The 26,846-nt window shown below is 38.2% G+C and overlaps 1 protein-coding gene across 3 annotated transcripts in view; it reads left to right on the plus strand.

Moving 5' to 3' along the window:
• The window catches only part of LOC126252058 (RISC-loading complex subunit tarbp2), a 127,127-nt gene that overhangs the window by 88,790 nt on the left and 11,491 nt on the right, over nt 1–26,846 (plus strand). For 2 of the 3 annotated variants that reach the window (XM_049952898.1, XM_049952897.1), the window contains exons 6-7: nt 12,421–12,573; nt 25,770–25,881. In XM_049952898.1, the coding sequence (XP_049808855.1) occupies nt 12,421–12,573; nt 25,770–25,881 (265 nt within the window). The remainder of the gene's footprint in view (nt 1–12,420; nt 12,574–25,769; nt 25,882–26,846) is intronic. The other variant, XM_049952899.1, reaches the window with a different exon arrangement.

A 26,846-nucleotide genomic window follows, 5' to 3' on the forward strand; every position in this document is an offset into this window, starting at 1 on the left:
GAATGTCCCATAGACATGTGTATGGGAAACATTACATGCAGAAGACCTGTATCATTTCACATATAGCGTGACCAAAATCTCCACGTTGGGGACAGTGCCCAACAACTTCAATTCTGTCACTGGGTAATTGAGAATAGTCATTAGCTTCCATACATACTATTCACTGACGAATGCCTGTTTTCACGACATGGAATAAACAACACACACAATAATCATGTATGGTCATCGGAAGATACACACACTTCAGCGGATAGCACTTTCCAAGTTCGTTTTGCCATAAATGTTTGGTGTGGCATGATCGGTAACCTTTTGATAGGTCCATTTATTATGAATCAGCGATTGATGGGAGAGAGGTACCTGAATGTTTTAGAAAATTCGTGTGTGGAACTATTGGAAGATGTTCCTTTAGCCAAGCGAACTGGAATGTACTTTCAATATGACGGTGCCCATCCACATGTTACCGCACCCATCCTAATCATTGGATTGGCCGTGGCAGTGCTATTAACTGGCCTCCAAGATCACCTGACCTTACATCTTTAGATTTCTGTTTATGGGGTCGGATGAAATCAAAGGTGCATAAAGTGAAGGTAAATACACGAGATGAAGTGCTTCGTTGCATGATGGACGCTGCTGAATTGATTAGGAACCAACCATAGGTAATTTAACAAGCAACACAACATGTTATCGCTAGAGTGCAAAAGTGCAATGATGTTCGTGGTGTGATATTCGAACCTGCTCTGTGAACTGTACAACATCTGTACGATAAGTGTTAAAGCTGTTTGTAAAAGACGTGGTACGTCTTTTTCAACTGAATACATGTAACATGCATGTTGTAATGCGTTATGTACTGAATGCAAAGTAAATAAACATTATGTAAAAATATGTAACATTGTTTTCAAGAAAAGTACATTACGGTCCAGTTGTGTTACATATACATTCACGTTGAGCACATCAGTTTTCCAGAATTAAAGTTTCTTTCAATACCCATACCTCCCTAATGAAGCGTTTGTGGACCTATGTGCATACATTATTTTTTGTTCAGAATTACATTAGTATCACTGTGTAAAATATTGACCTTTCCTCCCCAAGCACCCTGTATATAGCCCCATTTAAAAAATTATTTTGGATTGTTTTACCTCTTCCGAGTATTTATTTAAAATCCTTTCTCAGAGTCTTCATAAGTCATGAAATTGTTCAGATTTTGGTTTGCCCGTGACAAAGCTTCCCCTTCTAATGCCCCAATCATAAACTTAATCTTTTAGCAAATAAGTCATTCCATCCGCACATCGATCTCTCCAATATGCGGCAAAATTGGCAGGGTGACATTTTCCATCATTATTAAAACATCTGATATTCTGAATATTATGTATGGGCTGCATATTTACAATGTTGCTAACATTTCCATGTTTCATCTTAGTTACCTTTGAAACTATATTTTTGATTTGTTTTTATATCTCAGTATTGACATCAACCTCTAATTTACTCACTTTACTATCTACTTCATTAAATTTTCATTATATCAATATGATTCCTTTCCAATTCCCCTTTCAGCCATTCTTTCAATTTGGAATTTTCAGCTGTGCATTTTTCATCCAACTTCACAATTTTGTCCTTTACCTCTGCATTTAATCTGACACATTCTTGTTCATTTCTGTCTATTTCTAATCTTAGCTTGCCTTGCAATTCTGACAGCCGCTGATTTAATCTTTACTCCACAGACTGTATACTGCTTTTTATTTCATTCATACTACTCTTTAACTTCTTTTAACTGTTCGTTCATTTGGCTCCCTTGGGTTTTTAATTGCACATCTTGTGCTTGCACACTATTTTGAACATCATTTACACTTTTCTGTGATTGAACAAGAGAACTCAAAATTTCTGTGAATGTACTTACAACAATAATGTCTATTTGAACAATAATATTTTGATCTGTTAATTCCACATCACTTACAGCATTATTTACTGTTGTTGTTTCCCCCATTATGACAAATAAAGAAAACAAACGCAAACATTTGCAATACACAACAATAAAAGCTACATGTAACTCGCACTTGCAGATTTACTTAACTTTTGAAGTTTATGTCTCCACTACTACACTTCGTAGCGCCAGAAGGTACTTCCGCGCTGAATCTGCCTTTGTCTCATGTTGTACTGCACTGCTGCTGCTACCCATGTGGTTTCCACTGCTTGTGTCTGCCGCCTGCGTGGTTTCTGCTGCTTTAGCTGCTGACAATCTTCCGTTGAAGTGCCAAATCTTCGTTTAATCCTTCTTCACTGCTTCTTGCCACAACCAACACTGCCTTTGGGTCGTCTGATATGATTCAGACGTCTCAGACAAGCCCCCATTTTGTAACGCTAAATGGCCCTGCTCACTACAAAAAATCTTGTCATTTTCTGTTAACTTATTGGCTGTCTAGGGACGATTTCACTTAGCTTCTTGCCAATACTAGGGTTACATGATATTTGTTCAGTTAATGCAGCTGGCTGGGCTAAATAAAAAAAAAATCACTGTTCAAAACATATTACTTTATTCCAGTTAAGTGGTCATATGTACACTCTAGCACTGCTCCAATGGTAAAGACCCCAAGCAACATGTGTCTGGGCCCCTCATCACTTGCGCTGCTTCTGCCACATTCTGACACACAAGGTACTCTGTCCAAAATAACAGAAACTCCTACACTTTTCCCACATTCTGGCATTCTAAAACTATTTTCTATGTCTAAATATCACTGTTATTGAGCAAATATAACTATTGTATTTTAATTCCACGGAAAATCTTGTAAGACATATGGCCCGTGAATACATTATGTAAGCATACTGATTCCCTGCGAAAATAACCAACATTTGGTAATAGGCTCTTTGCGTTATTTCAGTGAGCCTCTATGATGTCGTCTGGCACTGACCATCGATGTTGTTGTAATGTTATACGGGCAACTGGTTGGAGGTGTTGATGGACAAGAGCTTGTGTTATTTCAGTGGAAGCTAAGTAACCAACTACAATAGGGTGTCCAGGATTGTCAGGTTTATGGATGCTGGGAAGGACGTAGAACATAGGTGTGTGTGTGTGTGTGTGTGTGTGTGTGTGAGAGAGAGAGAGAGAGAGAGAGAGAGAGAGAGAGAGAGAGAGAGAGGGGGGGGGGGGGAGGGGGGCTCATTGTGATGAAAAAGGATAGGTCTAAGGATTTTAGTAGATATTGGAGATTTTGTTTGATGTCTAGGGAGGAATCACTGCAGCAGAGATTGTAGGTGGAATAGTCACAGTTGGTGGAAGCGTTCTGTCAGTCAGTCACTATGATTTGTCACGAAAGTGGTGGAACCTTTGTCTGTAGGGAGGATGATTAAATCAGGATCCATCTCGAGATTATCGAAGGGTGTACTTTCTTCTGTTGTGGGCTTTGTGTTCTTTGGAATAAACCTGGGGAAGGATGGTGAGCCCAAGTTGCAGCTAAGGAATTCCTGGAATATCTGTTGTGAAGCCATTGTACAACTGTCTCCTGAATCAGTACTGAGAGATTTACATGTTAGTTGTCAAGTGTGTGATATACGTACCTCAGCATGTTTTAGGATTATATTATCCCATTATTACATGCTATAAAGCAAGGGAACATCAATGCATTGCAGTACTGTACATACAGCTAGCCACATAAATATCAATATTGTCCTGTGGTGTAACTTACCTGAAAGTTTCTATGCTATTACGCACCATCAGAAGTAAAAAACATATAGGTCTTCCTTGAAACTCTCTTGTTGACATGTAATAGTCTCCCAAGGCTCATTTAATCCTGCTAACAAGGAAAACTCCCCATTGCACCCCCATCTCAGATTTAGTGGTAAGAGGGCCCAGCGGACAGCCCGTCAAAAATCAAACACACATAAAGAACGAAAACAGGAAGAAGATGTACTGGACTGTGAAAAAAGAAAGCAAGATAAAAACAGTGAATGGTCCAAGAACAAGAAGTACAATATAGAGCAGCTGGGACCAGAAATAGTGTGATGGTTAAGTGATTATGGTGTTGAACTGTGAAGCAGGTGAGCCTCGTTCAAACCTCACTCATGCCAACTTCTTTTCCTTCTTCCCACTATTTGCTTGATTCAAATTTGTATCTGTGTCATGGTGTAACATCTGTTTGCAACAGTGAGGTGTAAGGTATGGACTCAACAACTACTGTTAGCAGCCGAAAGGAAGTGGCTTTCAAATGAGAACCACAAACATTTGATAAGTCAACCGAATCATCCACCGGAAAAAATGTCTGTTGTGTCATAAACTGTATTAGTGGCAGTATGTGTTTTGTATTATAAGAATCTCTTATCAACGCACATAATTTGTACGACTGGTAAGTGACTGAGGTATGCCTTCTTGCCTGATATAAATGTGAATGTGGTCACTCCCAAGTAAATGATGAAAATGTAATAGTTTCTCACATAAGCTGCAACAAATGAATGCGACAGTTTCACAATCACACAGTTTCTCTGTGCTCTGTCAAAACATATGTTCGTAACAGTTTTTAAATTGCATTCAGTTTTGAAGTCTTGACTCTTGAATTCCCTTGTTGTTTTCATTTCTATGAGACGTCTATGTGATATCTCGCCTGCTCTCACTATTTATCACATTCACTTGCAACGTTAACATATTCTTACCACGTGACTCATATTCTATAACCAGTGTATAGTATGACAACTGCCAGGACTACAGAAAGAGAACAGACTTTTCAGTGACTGGTTGGACAGTTCATAATGTTGTAGAAAAAAAGATGATGACACGGGGGAGTTTTGGACATGGCTTGTCTGCTTTGCAGTCCAACACCATGAGCATTTACAACGCCGTTGCTGTTCTATGCTGCTCTTTATTGCATTTCTTGTTTGTGGACTGTTCACTGTATTTTTACAGTTCGGTACACCTTCTTCCTGTTTTAAAGCTTGACCTGTCTTCAGGCTGTCCACTGGGCCATCTTACCACTAAATCTGAGGGGGGTGCGATAGGGAGTTTCCCTAAAGTAAAAGTTGGTGGCTACTTCTCAAGGACGAAATTGTTATGGTGGGCCCAGAAATACTTCTATCTTTGAATTTAACACTCTGATGCATTCCTCTCCTAAAGTGCAGAAAATTTCAGCTTCCTCAAAATTTGACAGCAACCATCATTTTTCTTCGAAGTGCAGTACATTCATGCTGCCTGTGTTGCTACCAAATGAATGCTGCTCATTCTCAAGGTGTCTAGCCACCACCAGTGAGCCATTCTCTTTCATTATTAAGCTCTTTAAAACTTATTTTAAAGGTTCTTCCCATTTGATCCACATACTTCATTTCACAATCGAGGCGCATTATTTCATAAACTTACGCGTTTTCCATCCTGCTCTCCCCTGTGCCAGTCTTATGCTTGAGCCTCTGCCCCAGTTTGTTGTCTGTTCTGAATGCAGAAACCTTTATTGTTAAATAACTTCCCCAGTTTATACAAGTTACTCCCCTAATATGGCATGACTTTATTTCTGTGGATTTTTCTTGTTTTGTTGGTTTCTGTGCCCTACCACTGTGTTCATTCTATCAATTAAACATGTATCTAAAGCATTTTCTACCTCTGTTTAATGCAGATTCACTAGATGAGATAGATGCAGTGATAGGGCACAGAAACCAAACCGACAAAACATAAAAATCCACAGAAATAGTCATATTGGGGGATTATGTCATATAAGTTGGGAGGTTATTTAACATCAAAGGGATTAAATTATATTCAGGAGAGACAACAAACTGAAGAAGAGGCTGAAGCATAAAATTGACATGAAGGAGAACTGAATAGGGAAAGTGGGTGTTTGTGAAAGAATGGGACAGGATGGTGAAGTAAAGTATGGTGGGAAAACAGGAAGGAATGTTAAGGTTTAAAGAGCATAATAATAAAGAGAATGGCTCATTGGTGGTGGAAAGGCACGTCAAGAATGAACAGCACCACTTTCGTTACCAGTGATAACTCAGTTCAATAATTCTTCTTGGTTCAGTATCAATAGTTCCAACAAATCAGCAGCCTCTGTTGATATTTTTGTTCCTGTGTGCCGTTTTTCGGAACCATTTTGGCACAAAGTTTCCTCATTCCCAGATGTTCAGTTAATATCAGACAAACAGTTACCCAATCAATTTCAGTTTGCAATCATTTTCCTGGTGAATCTTTGATCAGTTCACTCATATTAACTCATTCTGTCTGTGTTGTCATCTGTCTGTGTTGCCATCTGTCTGTGTTGCCATCTGTCTGTGTTGCCATCTGTCTGTGTTGCCATCTGTCTGTGTTGCCATCTGTCTGTGTTGCCATCTGTCTGTGTTGCCATCTGTCTGTGTTGCCATCTGTCTGTGTTGCCATCTGTCTGTGTTGCCATCTGTCTGTGTTGCCATCTGTCTGTGTTGCCATCTGTCTGTGTTGCCATCTGTCTGTGTTGCCATCTGTCTGTGTTGCCATCTGTCTGTGTTGCCATCTGTCTGTGTTGCCATCTGTCTGTGTTGCCATCTGTCTGTGTTGCCATCTGTCTGTGTTGCCATCTGTCTGTGTTGCCATCTGTCTGTGTTGCCATCTGTCTGTGTTGCCATCTGTCTGTGTTGCCATCTGTCTGTGTTGCCATCTGTCTGTGTTGCCATCTGTCTGTGTTGCCATCTGTCTGTGTTGCCATCTGTCTGTGTTGCCATCTGTCTGTGTTGCCATCTGTCTGTGTTGCCATCTGTCTGTGTTGCCATCTGTCCGTGTTGCCATCTGTCCGTGTTGCCATCTGTCCGTGTTGCCATCTGTCCGTGTTGCCATCTGTCCGTGTTGCCATCTGTCCGTGTTGCCATCTGTCCGTGTTGCCATCTGTCCGTGTTGCCATCTGTCCGTGTTGCCATCTGTCCGTGTTGCCATCTGTCCGTGTTGCCATCTGTCCGTGTTGTTGATGGTCACCCACTATGGTCTTCATCTTTGACATTGGTTCTGCTTTCAGGAAACATTTTGTGCAAATGAAACACTTGTGCCCTTGATAAAACGTCACTCCCAAAAACGTGCTGACGCTTCCTGTACGCTACTGTGGCACTCTCATGGAATTTAACTAAGAAGGCGATTGTGCACCACTGTACATTATTTTGAGATTCCAGTATTGTGACAATGAGCAGACAAAGCTCTTCAAGCTGATACTCCTTATTGAAACACTGTAGATGCAGGTCCATTCCACTTGGGGATGTGGTGGGGAAAAACAAAGATCACACACTGCCTGCAGTAGGAGGCTGCAGGGTTGTCGCCCTAGGAAGGAAAAATATTTTTTTATCTACTTTGTTGTCACAACTCATACATACCCACTGATGGTGAACTGGAAGATAATTGTCTACATCACTAGGTGAATCCTTCACAATTCTGTGAGAACAACATGGCTAGCTTTTGGTCCCAACAGACACAGTAAGAGAGAAGCAATGTTTTTATGATGATGAAAAGGAACAATTGCTACAGTAAACATTGCTTAGCATAGGCTCTTTCGTGCATATGTAAAGAAGTTACATGTGTAGTTTTCACACCAGATGTAGTAGATAACTGCTGCAAGAGAGCACTGTAGTCATCAATCATATTTAGTAGGACATTCAGTATGATGTACGAGCTTGTTTTTGAGTATGAGCCAAATATATTGAAAACAATGCTTTGTGTGCTTTACATTGAGAAACACACTTTGTGGATGGCATAACTGATCCTACAAGGATAACATTGGGCTTCTCAACATAAAGTAAAGGAATGAGAGTCATCTGAAAATTCAAAAGTCCTCCCGTATTATTTATCTTTAAGCTGATGTTGCTGTGAATGTTGACAGATTAAATATCATTCACCACTTTTAAAATAGAATACAGGCTGTAATTTTCTAGAAAAGGAACTTAATAGTGACACCACCAGTAATGTTCTGACAACAGATGCTTCATTTTGTGCCCAAAATTTCTATTATTAATCTGTCATCTGTGATATGTAATATTTGAAAGTGTGGTACATGATTCATTAGACATAATAAATGTCTACAGCAGCATTCATATTAAGCTTAGCAAATGGGGAAATCTGTACTGTTTTGCGCTTCCATTTGATTGTCCAATGTGCATATATATAATTTGTTGTTATTACAGGAGGTGTTGGAAGAAAGGAAAATTAGAGTTTAACGTCCTGTTGATCATACTTAATCTGTGTTTTATTTCTCATAATCAAATTGACAAGATAGAGCATAAAATCAAAATGTGTTTAATATGAACCATTTCATAATGAAATGATTTAGGAGAAATGCTAAAAGGTAAAATTAGTTGTCTGGATGCTTATTTGAATGCTGCTCCTCCCAAAAGCAAATAGCTCCATATCTCTTGGTGGACATACAGAAAGAGCAGGCAAATAAATGATTTGACAGTTAATATAATGCTTTTGTCTAAAACTTTTATTTTTGTCTACATTGTTGTTCCAGTTCTAATCCTGGTAAATGGCTACACTTATTAAGTCCTTTTTATGTGCCACTTCCCCCCCCCCCCTCCCCCCCTCAAATTATCTAGTTTTATGTCATTTGTGATGAGATTCACCCATCTTCAATTTAACAAATGTCATTTTCTGGAGAGAGATGTTGTTGCTACAACCACACTGTATTTCTACTCAACTGACAGTGAAAGCCACTTAGGATCTGTGAATTCTGCAAGGTTTGTTCTGCTTGTTTTCATGTATAACATTTGTATTTGTGTTTTGAGAGGAGATATGGGAGACCATCCCTCCATTTGCCTAGATCGCTCTGATACTAATGGGTCTTGCAACGCAGGTGGTCATTAACTTAAGTGTGTTGTTTCAATCTGGGTCTGTGTTGCTCCCTATATCACAAAAGTTAGTGTGCTAAGCATTAAACTATGCAAGCAGGTCACTGCAGCAACATTTCAGTAATACCCACAGTTCGTTCATTCTGGTTGTAGCAGTTTGTGGATTAAATACAATAGTTTAGGACACAATCTGAGCAGTCCTCTTCGATTGTTTACAGATGATCAAAACCAGTTGCAAAAGGATTTAGGCAAAGTATCTGTATGGTGCAAAAAGTGGCAGTTGACTCTAAATCATGAAATGTGTGAAGTAACACACATGAGCACAAAAAGCAATTGTGGCGTTTCAGTCAAATGACAAATCACACAAATCGAAAGGCTGTAAACTCAACAAAATATTTACGGATTACAATTACGAATAACCTAAATTGGAATGATCTCATGGGTAACGTTGTGGGGCAAGCAAACCAAAGACTGCGACTTATTGGCCAAACTCATAAAAATATAACATGTTTACTAAAGAGACTGCTTACATTAAGCTGGTGCACCCTCTTCTGGAGTGCTGCTGTGTGGTGTGGGATCCACATCTTATAGGATTGACGGAGGACGTTGAAAAAGTGCAAAGAAGGCCAGTGCAGGATAGCTTCTGTGAAGTTTGGAAAGTAGGAGACGAGGTACTGGCGGAAGTAAAGCTGTGAGGACGGGGTGTGAGTTGTGCTTGGGTAGCTCAGTTTGTAGAGCACTTGCCCGCAAAAGGCAAAGGTCCCGAGTTCGAGTCTTGGTCCGGCACACAGTTTTAATCTGCCAGGAAGTTTCAAATCCAGTGTTGTCGGCAAACAATTGGGGCTGCAGGAATTGCTCATACATGTCCAGGTTCGATGTTGACACAAGTGCTACTTCAGCAAAAAAGAAACGGACTTGAATGCACTGTTGGGTGAGGCCCAGCTGGACTTCTATCTTTGGGTGTTACATCCTAATTCCATTTCCATATTTGGTTGTTCATCAGCCCATATTTTGCCATTGTGACGATTGACAGGTCGCGGGAATGAGAAGTAGCTTCATCACTGAACAGGATGTGTGGCAACACAGTTAAGCCGTGGCACACGGCCATGTGTGTCGCATAGTCCTTAGGTTCAAGATGATGGAGAATTTGGATGTGGTAAGTGTTTTCTTTCAGTATGAAGTAAAAGGTGTGCCACATAACACTTTTGGATGCCGTGTTATTGGCTGAGACTATGTGTCGACGCTTTTGGACTCTACTTCGATAGCCTGTCGTATGGTCTCCACTGTTTCCTGGGATGTCAACAGCGACCCAGAATATTACTGCAATTTGTTGACTGAACCCCTAATTAATGATTGTTCGCATTGCTGCCTATGTGCGGTTACATAGTCAAAATATTTCTTGAGTTTTGGCAAAGAGCAGCCCATTGAGTTTCGAACTTATGATGGTGATTTGTTGTCCTGTGATAAAAATATTTTAGATTGTTTACAGTAGAGAGACAAAAATAAACATTGTCCCAGAAATGGTTTGAGACTTCTTGGGCATCTTGTTTATTCACTCTTGTTTTGCGTTATTCAGACATTTAATTCAGTTATTCTTAGCATCATCAGCAGACTCTTTGCTCCAGTTCGTGGTAAACTGCAGATCAGCTCGCTAGAATACTTTTTTTTTTTTTAATATAAAAAAAGAGGTTTTACTTTTTCAAGCATAAGACAGAATTGTTAAGGATTTCATGGTTTGTCACACTTCTAAAAATACTATGCAGTTTTCAGTGATAGCAAGATAATTGTACTACTGTAGCCCACAAAATCATCCACATTTAAATTCCTTGGAAAATTTATGAGTAGACAGTGAGCACGAAAACCTGAAGAGGACTGATTAGTTAAAATTTGGACAGTATAAATCTTTTTAAAAGTGAAACAATAGAAACTACATGTTGGAATAACAATATAAGGGATGGGGTAGATTGCTACTCACCGTAAAGATGACAGGTTGAGTTGCAGACAGATGCAACAAAAAGACTGGCCAAAGCCTTCCACATCAAAGAACCATACACATCCACACAAACAGGCACACCTCATGCACCCTCGGCTGCCACCACCAGAAGCTTCTTTTAAAAAATGAATGATTCTATACCTGATCTTTGACAAGTGTTACGAGAATATCTGGTTAAATGTTATTGTTACACTCAAATGAACGTGCTTTATGGAACTACTCTATAACTAAAGACTCTTTTGAATTATTTGTATGCCTCAATTATTGTGGTGCTATACTTTGTTCTGTATTGCCTGCAGAGTTCAGATAATCTGCTTGTACAACATGCCCAATCGCTATCCTTGTTGATCTCAAGTGGTGGTCACAGCAAGCACAACGAAGTAGGATAGGTCGTTCTAGTGTTTCCATTTGAACATTAGTGACACTAGTATATTTGTGGTAACACCTAGACCACTGAAAAAATTGTTTAGTTGCATGATTTTTGAAAATAATGTAGGGAATACGTCCTCAGTCTTAGTTGTGTTTCTAACTGGGAAAATGGCTCCTGATCTTGAATATTAAGTAGATTATGCTTCATAACAAAATCACAAAAATTATTTTGATAAGACATTCTTCCATGATATGTCAGTCTTCGTTCTTAATTTATGTTTGCTGTGTTGAAGTTTATTTCAAATTATTTTCTTTGGCAACATTGTACAAAGGTAAAACTGAATGCTTCCAGTGCGTTTGCAGTGTTACTTTCTTTTTTATTATCCATTCACTAATCTAATTGCTGTCATTTAGTTTATTGCCTGTGTAAAAGAAGACAAGTCACAGTTCTGAAAAGAAACAGCACTGTGTGCTTCTAGTTCAGTTCACTGAGAGGACATGTATGCACCTCTGTATTTATTCACAGTAAATATCTGCCCCATTATGGTTGCCATTCTCTGCAAAAAGAATGTTGCATATTTACTATTAATTTATCCACCTTCCTTATCCTATCTTTACTCCTCTTTTGTGCCAGTTCACTAAATTCATATTCCTTCTCCTACTATCAGCACACTACCACCACCGCTCCTATTATTATTATTATTATTATTATTATTATTATTCTACTCACTAGTAGCCATATTGCTTCTTCTTACTATTTGTGAATGTTTTATTTTTTATGTACATGTAAAGAGCCTTGCCATTTTTGAAATGATTGTGACTTTATGTGCATTGTTAACCATGTTTCTCATTTGCTCCATTATTTCATTTTTCACTTATCGGGTATCTCCCCATGTTCATCTTTGATAATTTGTTTTTCCGTGCAGTATATTCTCCTTTGCTGTCATACATCTTCTCACTGGCTCTGGTATATCCTCTGTAGATCTCCGTGCAATAACTGATTTTATGGGCTATAAAACTAACCTAATTGTTAAATACTAAATTTTTTAATGTAAATGGCTGTCTCCCTCTGTTAAATGAGAGCATTTTCACGGATGATTTTAGTGTGTACTTGCTATACCATTCATCCCTCAACATTAGGGTAGCTCCCTATCCATAATTGGGCATGTGGTGGTTGGTTTACCTTACCTTGATATTTATCAAACAATTGATACGTTTTGTCAAGACAATTATTTTGAATGTAAGTTTAGCTGATCCTGCAACGAGTTTTAGAAATATCTCTTTTTTTGTAGATATCTCATCAAATTGGGAATGTCGCTGCCCATTACTCAGATTTGAAAGACTGTAAGATAAATACTACGCATAGTGTTCACCATAACCAAAAAGTCTCTCAGTTTCATAAACAATTGAAGCTCTTAGAAGGACAAAAGTTGAATGATCTACAGGTAAGATACTGATGAATTGATCCTGAACTTTCCCTCTTTGGTTCAAATTTCCTATGGAAACATGTCAGCTTAACCTTAAAGTGCTTATCATTATTTTGCATGTACTGAATGGAAAAACTTTCATAATGGAGAAATGTGGAAACAGTCGTGCAGTTAGCATATATTCAGACTGTGGGAAATACTAGTAAATATTCCAAAGAATTGTTGTTAGTATTTGTAGGATAATTGCTTGTTTAAAAATTTACCAGTTACCATCATATCTTTTCATCATTGTATAGTGGATGTGTGTGTGTGTGTGTGTGTGTGTGTGAGAGAGAGAGAGAGAGAGAGAGAGAGAGAGAGAGAGAGAGAGAGAGAGAGAACCAACCTCAGTTTTTATACTTGTTTTTGGCACCTTCTTCCAGCACTTTGTTTCATGACCTTTCATATCATATTTTTGTTTAAATTCCCTAATCAGTCTTATATTTCAGCTTTCTTCCTTTTGATCTGTCCTCTTCATTCAGTCACCCATTATTTAACCTTCCTGTCTCACTGAAAGTTTTGGAAAAAGTAATGCAGATTCCTGCCTTACTGAAAATTTAGCTTCATATTTTCTCAGAGAAAGTCCTTCAAGATGTGTTTGCATCAGGGCCGGACTAAGGGTTGGCTTAAGGGGGCTGTAGAACTGGGCTTCCACTTAGAAATTCGGCCTCTATGCTACTCAGAATCTCAACTGGCTGTTTGAAAAATCATACAAGATACAGTCGTCATAATCATCATCCTAAAATGCAATATGACCCAAACTATAAGACAAGTTTCTTCATTTGTTACATCAATTGTGCTAATAAATTAGCATAAGTCAGTTTAAAACGGACTTAAAGCAGTTCGAATATAGTGCATGAGAACTGTGATTCATATTTTGTGGTTTTGGTTAGTCTCTTCAAAATGCATCACTTTTGTGTACAATTTTTTTGTACAAAAGTATTGGGAAATATGATATCTGTTATCGAAACAAGAGTTCATTGGATGTAGGGTATTTTCATGTGATGTCACACTTAGGTAATCCTTTCTTTATATACATGAAAATTAATGGTCTTTTTAAGGTAAATCCTTGAAGAAAGTAAAGATCCAATTTCAAAATTAAATTACAAATATTTAACAATGTATTGGTAAGCTGCAGCACTTAAAGTGACTTTTTTGTACAGCAACAGGGAAAATGCCAAGTCTCATGACATTTTGTGATAGTTGCCAACTTTCCATTATCTTCTTGTCTGTTGATAAAGAGGTTTATTGAAATGTGGTTTGAATTAGCTTCCATTTCCTTGATAGCTTTTCCTAGGTGCACAATGTTAGTTGCTCATTTTGCTATGGGTACTTCTTCATTATTGGAAGTATTTTGCATTTGAGTTTGGATGTGTATAAATTGCACCAGAAGAGATTTTTTTGGAGCTTGAGAGTTTCCATTGATGGTATTCATCGTCTTTGTACACATAAGAATATATGGATCTTCATTGGGGATGTAATGTGCTAATTCAGAAAATGGCTTTTAATAAGTAAAAATTTGGAAAAATAGAAGTACTTATTTTTTTGGTTCTCAGAATTGGCAAATGTAAAACAGGAATGAACAAAGTGGTCAGTATTCACAATAAAGGTCTACAGATACTTACATTGTAAGTAATAAATGCAATCTGCAAATGAAAAAAAATATGTAGGATAGGTGTACTTTCCAAGGAGGACAAAATTGAAGATGGAATTCATAGAAATGACTTGCCTTTGAGCATTTGGTGTACAAGGCCCTTGCATGTAAACACTAATGTGGCAGATTGTGTTTTCTGCCAAAACAGATCTTGGGATTGGTCACTCTGTCTAGATCAGTGACACACTTCTCTTAGTGAAAGCAAGTGTCACATGTTCTGATCTGGATCTTAAAATTCTTTGTACTGTATTCTCTGGAAGTGTGACATACCATGTGGCCAGAAGTCTCCTGACAAACAGTTCTGTTTGTTAGCATCACAGGTGTCACCCACGTAATTAAATGTGTGTAGTCCCATTTTTTATAGTTACTGAATGTGCAATATTCGTTCTTACAGAACAATACTGAATATTTGTTGCTAGCTTCTATTAAAGATTGCTTTGGCATGCAATTATTGCTCTAGCCTTTCTGAAGGGTATTTGATTGGATTCACAATTGGTATTTGAGCAGTTCAGACTAGCAAATGTGATACAATTGTTCTTGCATTGTAAACAGGAGTATTATCAAGGCATATAGAAGGAAAAAAGTTATCAACCTGTTTTTGCAGTCTTTGAAGCATTCTGTTGTCCAAAGTGTGTTCCTTTTGGTTTTGACTGAAACTATTTCTCAGTCCAAATAAGGAAAAGTGGCACCATAGCATCAAACCATCAGTACCAAATTTCTCCATCGCCCTAGCATAATCAGGTAAATACCATTTACCAGCTTCACGTGTACCACAGTGTGTTATATTTGTGTAGTGGGGTAGTTACTTTGTGAAAAATGATTTTTTGACGGGAATTCGTCAATAGGAAAAGGGAGAGAAGGAAACATAGTAGGTGAATATGGATTGGGGGGAAGAAATGAAAGAGGAAGCCACCTTGTAGAAGTTTGCACAGAGCATAACTTAATCATAGCTAACACTTGGTTCAAGAATAATAAAAGAAGGTTGTATACCTGGAAGAATCCTGGAGATACTAATAGGTATCAGATAGATTATATAATGGTAAGACAGAGATTTAGGAACCAGGTTTTAAATTGTAAGACATTTCCAGGGGCAGATGTGGATTCTGACCACAATCTATTGGTTATGAACTGCAGATTGAAACTGAAGAAACTGCAAAAAGGTGGGAATTTAAGGAGATAGGACCTGGATAAACCGAAAGAACCAGAGGTTGTAGAGAGTTTCAGGGAGAGCATAAGGGAACAATTGACAGGAATGGGGGAAAGAAATACAGTAGAAGAAGAATGGGTAGCTCTGAGGGATGAAGTAGTGAAGGCAGCAGAGGATCAAGTAGGTAAAAAGACGAGGGCTAATAGAAATCCTTGGGTAACAGAAGAAATATTGAATTTAATTGATGAAAGGAGAAAATATAAAAATGCAGTAAATGAAGCAGGCAAAAGGGAATACAAACGTCTCAAAAATGAGATCGACAGAAAGTGCAAAATGGCTAAGCAGGGATGGCTAGAGGACAAATGTAAGGATGTAGAGGCTTGTCACACTAGGGGTAAGATAGATACTGCCTACAGGAAAATTAAAGAGACCTTTGGAGAAAAGAGAACCACTTGTATGAATATCAAGAGCTCAGATGGCAACCCAGTTCTAAGCAAAGAAGGGAAGGCAGAAAGGTGGAAGGAGTATATAGAGGGTTTATACAAGGGCGATGTACTTGAGGACAATATTATGGAAATGGAAAAGGATGTAGATGAAGATGAAATGGGAGATAAGATACTGCGTGAAGAGTTTGACAGAGCACTGAAAGACCTGAGTCGAAACAAGGCCCCGGGAGTAGACAACATTCCATTAGAACTACTGATGGCCTTGGGAGAGCCAGTCATGACAAAACTCTACCATCTGGTGAGCAAGATGTATGAGACAGGCGAAATACCCACAGACTTCAAGAAGAATATAATAATTCCAATACCAAAGAAAGCAGGTGTTGACAGATGTGAAAATTACCGAACTATCAGTTTAATAAGTCACAGCTGCAAAATAGTAACGCGAATTCTTTACAGACGAATGGAAAAACTGGTAGAAGCGGACCTCAGGGAAGATCAGTTTGGATTCCGTAGAAATGTTAGAACACATGAGGCAATACTAACCTTACGACTTATCTTAGAAGAAAGATTAAGAAAAGGCAAACCTACGTTTCTAGCATTTGTAGACTTAGAGAAAGCTTTTGACAACGTTAACTGGAATACTCTCTTTCAAATTGTGAAGGTGGCAGGGGTAAAATACAGGGAGCGAAAGGCTATTTACAATTTGTACAGAAACCAGATGGCAGTTATAAGAGTCGAGGGGCATGAAAGGGAAGCAGTGGTTGGGAAAGGAGTGAGACAGGGTTGTAGCCTCTCCCTGATGTTATTCAATCTGTATATTGAGCAAGCAGTAAAGGAAACAAAAGAAAAATTCGGAGTAGGTATTAAAATTCATGGAGAAGAAGTAAAAACTGAGGTTCGCCGATGACATTGTAATTCTGTCAGAGACAGCAAAGGACTTGGAAGAGCAGTTGAACGGAATGGACAGTGTGTTGAAACAAGGATATAAGATGTACATCAACAAAAGCAAAACGAGGATAATGGAATGTAGTCAAATTAAATCGGGTGATGCTGAGGGGATTAGATTAGGTAATGAGACACTTAAAGTAGTAAAGGAGTTTTGCTATTTAGGGAGTAAAATAACTGATGATGGTCGAAGTAGAGAGGATATAAAATGTAGACTGGCAATGGCAAGGAAATCGTTTCTGAAGAAGAGAAATTTGTTAACATCGAGTATAGATTTAAGTGTCAGGAAGTCGTTTCTGAAAGTATTTGTATGGAGTGTAGCCATGTATGGAAGTGAAACATGGACGATAACCAGTTTGGACAAGAAGAGAATAGAAGCTTTCGAAATGTGGTGCTACAGAAGAATGCTGAAGATAAGGTGGGTAGATCACGTAACTAATGAGGAGGTATTGAATAGGATTGGGGAGAAGAGAAGTTTGTGGCATAACTTGACTAGAAGAAGAGATCGGTTGGTAGGACATGTTTTGAGGCATCAAGGGATCACAAATTTAGCATTGGAGGGCAGCGTGGAGGGTAAAAATCGTAGAGGGAGACCAAGAGATCACTACTCTAAGCAGATTCAGAAGGATGTAGGTTGCAGTAGGTACTGGGAGATGAAGAAGCTTGCACAGGATAGAGTAGCATGGAGAGCTGCATCAAACCAGTCTCAGGACTGAAGACCACAACAACAACAACTTTTGGTTTGTTGATGGGAAAAATTTCCCTTCAATTTTCTGTTGACTGGTATGCATTGTGTTTATTGCTCTGTGAGCAAGGTAATTTCTTGTTCTCATTTACATGAAACACTTCAATATTTGGATTTAGGCATTGCTCGTTAGAGATACTTCCAGCCAGATCTGGAAGATACAAGAGGCATGTTGTATGAAGTGCAGCAATTCAACTGTTTAGACATAAATTTGAAATTAGTGAAAATTTGGGTTAGTACTGAAACTACTGTTTCTGTTACTTGTATTTGTTGATAAAATATCTCTACGGATGAACTATAGCTTACACACACACACACACACACACACACACACACACACACAGACTATTAAATCTTGTGATAGATGACTATTAAGGGAAATGTTATATCACAAAATAGAATATGTTGTAGCAGGTGAACATAGTTATGTATCTCCCGAGGAATTGAATTACACCTGAGTACATGTATCTGATTGCAATTAGTTGGCATCTAACAGTTAGAGGGCTGGTTTGCTGTCACTGTGTTTCCACTTCTGCTGCACAAAGCATTGCCATAAAGTAGGAAGCTTTCGGGTGCAAAAACTCTGCCTATTTCAAGAATAAATGTAAAACTGGGCCTAAACAAAATTTGGAACAGATTTTTTCCATGCTTGTATACACGACAGATGTATGTATACCATATGTGATTTCAGAATTGTTACCTGATTTTTGTAGGAGATAGAAAAGTAATACTTATAATTAGTGCAATATGTGTTCTTCACACTGTTCTCACCAAGCATGGCAGCACTGTGGTAAGGTATTGGACACAGTTTTGGGATGACAGTGGTACAGATCCTCATTCGGCCAGCTACATTTAGGTTTGCATGGTTTCCCCAAATTGCTTATGGCAAATGCCAGAATAGTTCCATTTACAGGACATGGTTAATTGCATTTCAAAAGCCAAGCTTGTACTCCAGTTCTAAAGACTTCGATGGCAATGGGCTATTCAATCCTAATTTTCTTTCCCTCCCTTCTTTTTCAAACTGTTCTGACATAGTGATGAAGTTGTGCATTGTTTTACAAAGCTGCTCGCTGCCTGAGGGTTATTGAGATGCAAATGATTGGATGGTGGGTTCCTATACCATTCACCAGTGAGAGTTGATGAAATATCGGAGCCAAATTTTACTCTACATATATACTCCTTCCAGAAGAACACCTCCATAAACTCTCAGACCCCTGCCTGGTTGGCATGCATGATAACGCATCACCTTAGATGGCTTTTTATGTGCTTGTACCACACCGTTAGCCTGTAATTACATGTACCATATCTCATTAGTCTAGGTGAATGCTTTCTATGTTTATGCATACTGTGACATGCAGTGAAAAGACGTGTACAATTGGGGCAATTACTTCATTGCTCCTTAATGACGAGATGGCTCTAACTGAAACATCTGCTCACATGTCGCTTTCAGCATTGAATTGATAAATAATTTTTTGCACTGTTTCTCATATATCCACTATTATAATCTGTGATAGTTCACAGCAACCCCTGTCTCCAGCATCTTCTTGCCTATGGCAGTTGACTGTCCAATCAGTGGAGCTCATTGAATCCAGGTACATGTAGTAATACACCCTAGGCCTACTAAATAGTAAGTGGAAAGCCCAGTGCGTGCACAATCTCAAGATATGGTTTGTTCCATGCCCTTGCACTGGATACACTCATGGTCTGGCTGCAGTAAACTTACTGTTACTTGTATAAGGTCTAAAAGCTCAGGCACTTGAAATGCCACACTATTTAAATAGCTGTGACAATGGTACCTACCTACCTACCTACCTTTCTCTCTCTCTCTCTCTCTCTCTCTCTCTCTCTCTCTCTCTCTCTCGCACACACACACACACACACACACACACACACACACACACACACACACACACCTCTGATTCATTTTGTAATTGAAGTAGTTATTGTCGATCAAAATTTTCTGTAAGTAATGGTTATGTGAAGGAATATGACTTTGGTAACATTGGTTTGTGCAGCTTGGTGGCTCAGCAGACAAATATTAGACAACATATTTGAAGGATAGTTTGTTCTTGGTTGGTCCTAGACACTCTCCTTCCCCCTCTTCTTTCACTCACTTATCACATATTTTATCTCCGGTAATTATTTGTGTATGTGAAGAATAATAAGTTACATCTTCGTTCAGATTCCTTGTTAAAGTTTGGCTTTGTATAACTGGCTGGATAAGTTAGTTCAAGGTTGGAGGAAGATAATGGCATACCGGATATAATAGCTGTGTTCAAACAGCATTCAGATAGAAGGCAGCTTTAATTTTAGAATTTGTTAATCAGCTAATTGCGAAAAGTTGTGCAGTTTTCCAGAGAGGCTATAAAGCATTCGTCTGTCTTCAGAGAGTTGTAGCTTAATATTGCAGTATATGCATAACAATGGCTGATACATAAATAGTAATGGGAACTTTTAAAGAGTTTTTATATTGACACAATGTGTGGAGTCAAAATTTTCACAGTGGTGACAGTACAGGAAAATTACATATTATGTAAAATATACACTGTTTTCTTGTCAGTTTAGTGTCCAGTTAAAGGAAAGTAGTGGTCTTGTAGGCAGGACATTCTATACTAATAGAATGTGTAAATGGAAGACCCCAGAGTTCTGACGAAAGTAAGGAGAATGTGGGAGAGAATTGTTTGTAGTTCAAATAAATCAAGCCATTGCAATGTACAAACTGGGAATTTGGAGAAGTATAGATAAATATAGACTCTTGAATTGAAATCCGGGTAAAGTAGGAGATGAATGTATTCCCACATACCTGATATTTAACAGTGAAGCATTGTTCCATTTTTTTTTCTTTTTAATAAAAGGTGAATTATCAATTATCACATACAGCAGCTTGAGCTTGTGATCATCTAAACCATCATGGGTTAATTTTGTGTCTTGAGTGTGGTTTGCTGACAGGAATCATTTTTGTGTAGCATCATGTGCAAAATTGTATAGGCACATTTTTATGTGCTTAGAAACTGTAAAAAAGTTATTGTTAGTTGAAATTGTGATTGTTCCCATAATGTGTGCTGATCTCAGGACTGTTGTTTTCAAATAATATGAGTAATTTTTCCATTGAAACGGTATCACCACTACCAGTGAAGAACTTTCTTTGTTGCAAGTCTGGGCTGCAAGCAGTCGGTCATAATGATTCAGCTCTGTTGTGCCCCTTCCTTTCCCTCTCTGTGCTGCTTTCTCCTTTCAGGTTGCGAGTTTGATTTAATTTGTTCTAGAGTTTCCATTTTCCCACTGCCTTGACATTGGTAGATGTTAGAAGAAATATTGTGAGGACTGTTGAGATTGAAAATCAAGGAAAGAAGTATGAATGAAATTGTGTAATGCTTGGTTGCAATTAATATCGATATGTTACAGATGTGGTGCTATCTTTGTTGCAGAATGTAAAGAAATATTTTGCATGATAACTAATGTACACATGGAGGAAGATTAGAGAGAGCATTGAGGTAGATATTACTATTAACTATGCTGTTGAAGGTGTAAAATAATAGAAATTGTGGTGAGATTTCTGCTGCATTTCAGAGAAGAGCAAAATTATTCTGCAACCATTTTAATAGGTTAGGTTAGGGATGTTTTCTGTCATGACGAAGTTTGGAATCTTTTACCACTACTGTATGTAAATAATGGAAATAATGTAATTGGAATAAAATATATGAATGTTCCACTTGCTATCAATTCACTTCTATAACTACCTTTAAAATGAACTTTACTGTATTGTGTGCTACATATTTTATAACATGCACTACCTTCACACTTCTTGTTTGCCACATTCAGAATAGGGAATAGGGCCTGGAGAGAGTAACACTAACCTTATGCTGTGGGTGCTGTATGGAGTTGAGGGCTTTAAAACCTCAGTTTGTGTAGTGTTCTCATTCAGAGAAAAAGGATTTGAATTTTGTGTTTTGTATTGCCCACATGTAAAATTAAGACTGGGGCACAGACCTGACAGCACTTAATTATTTTTTCTAAGTGAAGTTTAAATTGTCTTACAAATTGGCAGATGCGCATAATGGGAGCCATTGGTAGTGTAAATGTATTTTTTTATATAAAAAAATACAAAATTAGTGATTCAGTTGTTAGATTGAGTTAAAATATTGTTGGACAGTAGAGGTCAACAGTTGCCAAAACAAACATTATTTGCCCAAAGTATTCCAACTGTGCTAATTGAGTACTAAGAAACTTAAGACCAGTAATACTCTGTATAAGGAATAAAATTTAAATTCATGAAATTTTAATAAAAATACTTGGAATTTCTATGCACTCCCTACTGTCAGTATTCCATTTAAAATTTTCTCGTCTAATTATTTATGACCCCCTATTACAAATTTACGATAAAGGAGTAGTGCATACTTTTGATTTAAAATCTGTGTTGTGATGCAGAAAGTGATTAGAAAGTCCGCAGGCTTGAATAATGGCAGATGAGGATGTTGGCTATATCATGTTATTTATTATTGGACTTTACGAACCTTCGGATAACTTACCGAAATGCATGTGGGTGACGTCTGACATCTTTGACACCCACCAATATTTCGAGAGATGCTACACACCCTGTCAATTTTGAGGCACAAATGCAGCAAGAATGCAAATTTAAAACCTCAGTATGGAGCACATAATCAGGAAACACACACACACACACACACACACACACACACACACACACACAATCTCTCTCTCTCTCTCTCTCTCTCTCTCTCTCTCTCTCTCTTTAAACATTAGCACCATACGAAGACTGACATCAGTAGTTACTGATTGGCAATATTAATAACCAATGGGCAAGGAAATGCTAACTCTGTTGCTCTGTTTTTTTTTTTTTCCTTCTTCAAAGGAGAGAGCAGGATTCTCTGCAGAATTTAAGCAAAAACCTCCATCTCTATTTATAAGGTCACTTGCTAATTTAATTTCAACTGGTTTCTTAAAAACATTATCACAATATCCAGAAATGTGTGCCACAATCTCCATGTTGTTGTATTTAGTGGGACAACTGGTTCCAAGGCAGTATTTTGTAATAGCAGATTTGCACGGGTGTTCTAAGTGTGTGTGAGACACTTATGCTCAATACGAGTACCTCACTCCTCCATGGTCCTGATGATGTGAGCAATACAAGACATTCCACAACTGCGAGGAATACGGTAGAGAGCCACCTCATACAGAGATCACTCTTCACAGATCCTAAAAGATTCCTGATCTAAGATAGTGTCCAAAAAACATGCTCACATCATATTTCTGCAAAATACAAACAGTATTGTTGGAAATGCTTCATGCTTAAGTCAAAAAGGTTGTAGACTTTGGTGCTACATTGGTATTATCATCACTCTCATGGTGCACAGTTGGATATTAGCATGATACACATCTTATCTGTCTGTCACTAATAACCATTCTGATGAAAGATGAATTTGCGATGGGCTAGCTCAGCTGACAAACTTTCATGGTCTGACAAGGGAACATCAACAACTCAACCTTGTGTTGCCTTGAGGAAAAAAACACATGAGCTAGATATCAACCCCAGCAGTCAATCTCACATGAAAATCCGAGCTATTATGCAGATACTATGCATGTATAGCCTTTCTAATGTACAACTTTTTAACATTCGTACACTCGGGTTGTTTGTAACACGCCCTTCTTCACTGTGACCCTGTAATGCCAAATGTGAAGTGCTGTGTGTGGAATTCAGTAAGAGGTTTACGTTCATGATGTCAGTGAAGCCACAGCTGTTGTGGGACACCTCTGGGAGCGTTATGGAATGATGGCTAAACTGCAATGATTAAATGTCAACTAGAACTCTTGAAAGTCGTGACCAGTAAGCATAAATATTTTTGGTTATTGAACAGACTTCTACACACAGTAAACAAAAGCACATGACACTTTCTTTATGCTTTTCCTTGTATCTTTCAACTTCGTTGCAGATATCGCAGACTTTTTCATGGATGAAGACGTGCTAGATATAGAAGAAATTAGTGGATTGATGTTTGGTGCATGTGTATAAGAGGATGATGACAGCAATTATACTTTGATGATGTAAAATTGTCAAATACCACTTTGCTCGTGTCTGTAACAGAGGAATATATGCAATAGGCCATTTTGGAAAAATGGAAAGAAAGAGAATCTATCTTACAAGACTGTCAAGAGCTTTAAATTATTAAAACAGAAAAGTGTTCTGTATGTTTGGAATAAATATATCAAAAACCATAGTAAATATTGCCAAAAGCTTGCAAAAGATACAGTTAATAATGCATAGAGTGATAAGTTCACGATATGTGATGTTAACATACAGTAGGTAGGAGTAGTGGAGGTGGGCCTAAATTATTTCAAGGCATCTGTGGGGGGGGGGGGTGTGTTTATGCCTTCGAGAAGAAATATGGTATTGTCATGATAGATAACTGATGCTAAAACAACAAAAATGCTATATAACAAAGCAGCCCTAAGTGCTGCGTGTGAAAAAATTTGTTGCCGACACCTAAGCTGTTATGGAAGCGGTCGGTAAACGGAATGTTTATGATATGGATCAGAATGGGTTTAATTTAGAGATGATGTCAAGGTGAACTGTTGTGAAAAAAGGGACAAAAGGTGTCATCACAGTCATGCAGTCCTTCAGTAACAGGACTCATAGCTACACAATAGTGCCTTCGATATCTTGCGTTTCCGTATTGACAATACTAGTGGGTGGCACAAAATACTGTCAACCACTAGATGTTTTTGGCTTCCACATGTTCAAGGGGTTTGTCTCGAGGTTTACCAACTTGGTACAACTTCTGGGTGTGTATATAACTTTGATTAGTAGAATACCATCCTGTAAATGCAGTTACTTCTTCACAGACAGTTATGTGCACCAGTGTTTAGGGCAGTCTTCCAGTACGCATGGTATCAAAGCGACTACACAGGTGACCGGGCAGAATACTGTGAATGTCCAGCGAAATACTGTTTTGACACTGGTGAAGTGGTATGTTCATTGTGTCAATTTTCTTTGATAAGTAAAGCTGCCACTATTAAAGTGAAGTAAACTTGTAATAGTTAAACTATATGGGTAGCATTTCATACTATCATTCCCTCCTCCACCTCCCTAGCTCTTCACATTTCACATTTTTGGTGAGTTGCTGTTGTCACATGATTGCACAGTACTTTGTGTTCAGGCATTATGCTGTCGCAGTGAAGCAACAATCAGAGCACACTAATGTTTAAAAGCTGTATGTTCAGAGAGCAACATGGGTGGTATCTGGATAATGCTCCAAATTTTCATGTGGCATTGATTGCTGGGGTTTATAATCTACCTTGTGTTTATTTCCTTGAGAAAATATGAGGTCAAGTTTATGAAGTTCCCTTGTGAGATGATATTGGCCTTGTGAAACAAGGTATGAAGCAATGCTTCACACTGAGCCAGATGGTGACAACTATCAGCCTGTAGATACAAGTCATTGAGAGTTGACATCCTACATACAGCAGATCCCAACATATGCACAACCTTCATCCTGCCCAACATATAAAGGAAGGGGAGACATCAATGCTTCTCCACCTCCATCATGAAAGTTCATGAATCTTGCCTATCTCATGGCAATTTTTTTGCTGGCATAATTTGTACAGTGCTATAGATCATTAAACATTCATATTGAGTTTGTGCAACTGATGATCAGTATTTAAATCGTGGACTTGTAAGTCCAGATTGCCACATATTGTTTCTCTAAGCTAGCCCCCATGGATTGTGACAGAATTTCATTCCAACAGCATTACTGCCACCTCTTCCAGATTGGAGAGATTCGTGTACTGACTGACCAAGATGACCGGCCACATGTTGGAAATTGAATCTTTTCTTCCATTGGCAAAATATACAGAATTTACTAGATGTGAGGTATGAATGGAGAGCAGTTTTTGTATTTGTGAGGTGTGTTCAGATGTCAGAATGTTCATGTAAAAGGCAGTTAACAGGTTGAGAGTTATAGTTCAGAACTTCTCTAATTTTTCGAAAAGGTTCTAACCATAAAAAGTTAATATTTTTTTTCTTTGCTGAAAGTTAAGGCCTCCACAGTTCCTAAATTTATAATATAACTGTCAGCCATCAGTTTTCAGGTATCCACAATTCAGTATACAGAGAGAGAGAGAGAGAGAGAGAGAGAGAGAGAGAGAGAGAGAGTGAGAGAGTGAGTGTGAGTGAGTGTTAACATTCCAAATGCATATAATGCTGTATATTTTGTCTTCCAGAATACGCCCCTGAATACTTCAAATTTCAATTTTGGGCAATTTCTGCAAGAAATAGCAACTGAACAGAGGTTCGAAGTGACTTATGTAGACATTGAAGAAAAATCTGTCACAGGTAAGGACTCATATGTATTTGTGGAGAAAAATTTGAGAGAAAATTGTATTTTTTATTTGTTTGTTTATTCTTCATACTTAACAACCTGTTATCTGGGAAATTAAGACAACTTCTAATCACGTCAGGAATTGAGTGTTTCTTAAAATGTGAAATTGCTCTAAGTGAGAGAATTTTTATCATTGGTATAGGTAAGATAACATTCTGCTGAGTATTCTATTGAGTACCATGCAGAGTCATTATTTGCAGCACTGTACACCGCACTTCAGTACTTGATTTTTGATTTCTTCATATTTATTTACACTCTGCTCTCAGTCTGATCAGCAGCTTTGTCACAAGCAAGCCAAAATATCCAATCCAGTTATACAAATTTCATTCGTAGGCACCATATCACAAAGTCCTCTGGTGGCAGACTAATAGACAAATTCACAATATTTGGGCCCAAAATGCACAGTTTCATGGCTAAATACTAACTGAATGACTCTAATAGTGATAAACCCATGACCTCAATTGTGTACTGGCTTCCTGCTAGGGCCAGATTGCCTGAAGTACTTTGGGCCAAGCATCGAAAAATGTTGACATATGGAACCAATGCATTTTGAATATTAACACAAATGTCTAGCAGACTCATACTCAGCCACTTGGAACACTTTTCACCTTGTTAGGGCCACTGTCATGAGTAAGTGAATGTGTTTTGCTTCAGTCAGATCTCAGGAATCAGTGATGAATAATCTCCCTCATTATATTTTCTCCAGTGGTAGAACCTAGGAAAGGCTTCATAGCAAGAACTGGAATGCATAAGACTCCATTGGCTGGTATTGTTACCCAAACAGGTATATGCATCAGAAATTACAGAAACTGTGTGTGTGTCTGAAAAGTATCGTTAGATTTTTACGTAAATCCTGTCATAGATGTCTGGAATAATTATTTGGTAAATGTATGTACATATTGGCATTTTATACCAGGGT

This window comes from Schistocerca nitens, chromosome 4, assembly GCF_023898315.1.
Source record: "Schistocerca nitens isolate TAMUIC-IGC-003100 chromosome 4, iqSchNite1.1, whole genome shotgun sequence".
NCBI lineage: Eukaryota > Metazoa > Arthropoda > Insecta > Orthoptera > Acrididae > Schistocerca > Schistocerca nitens.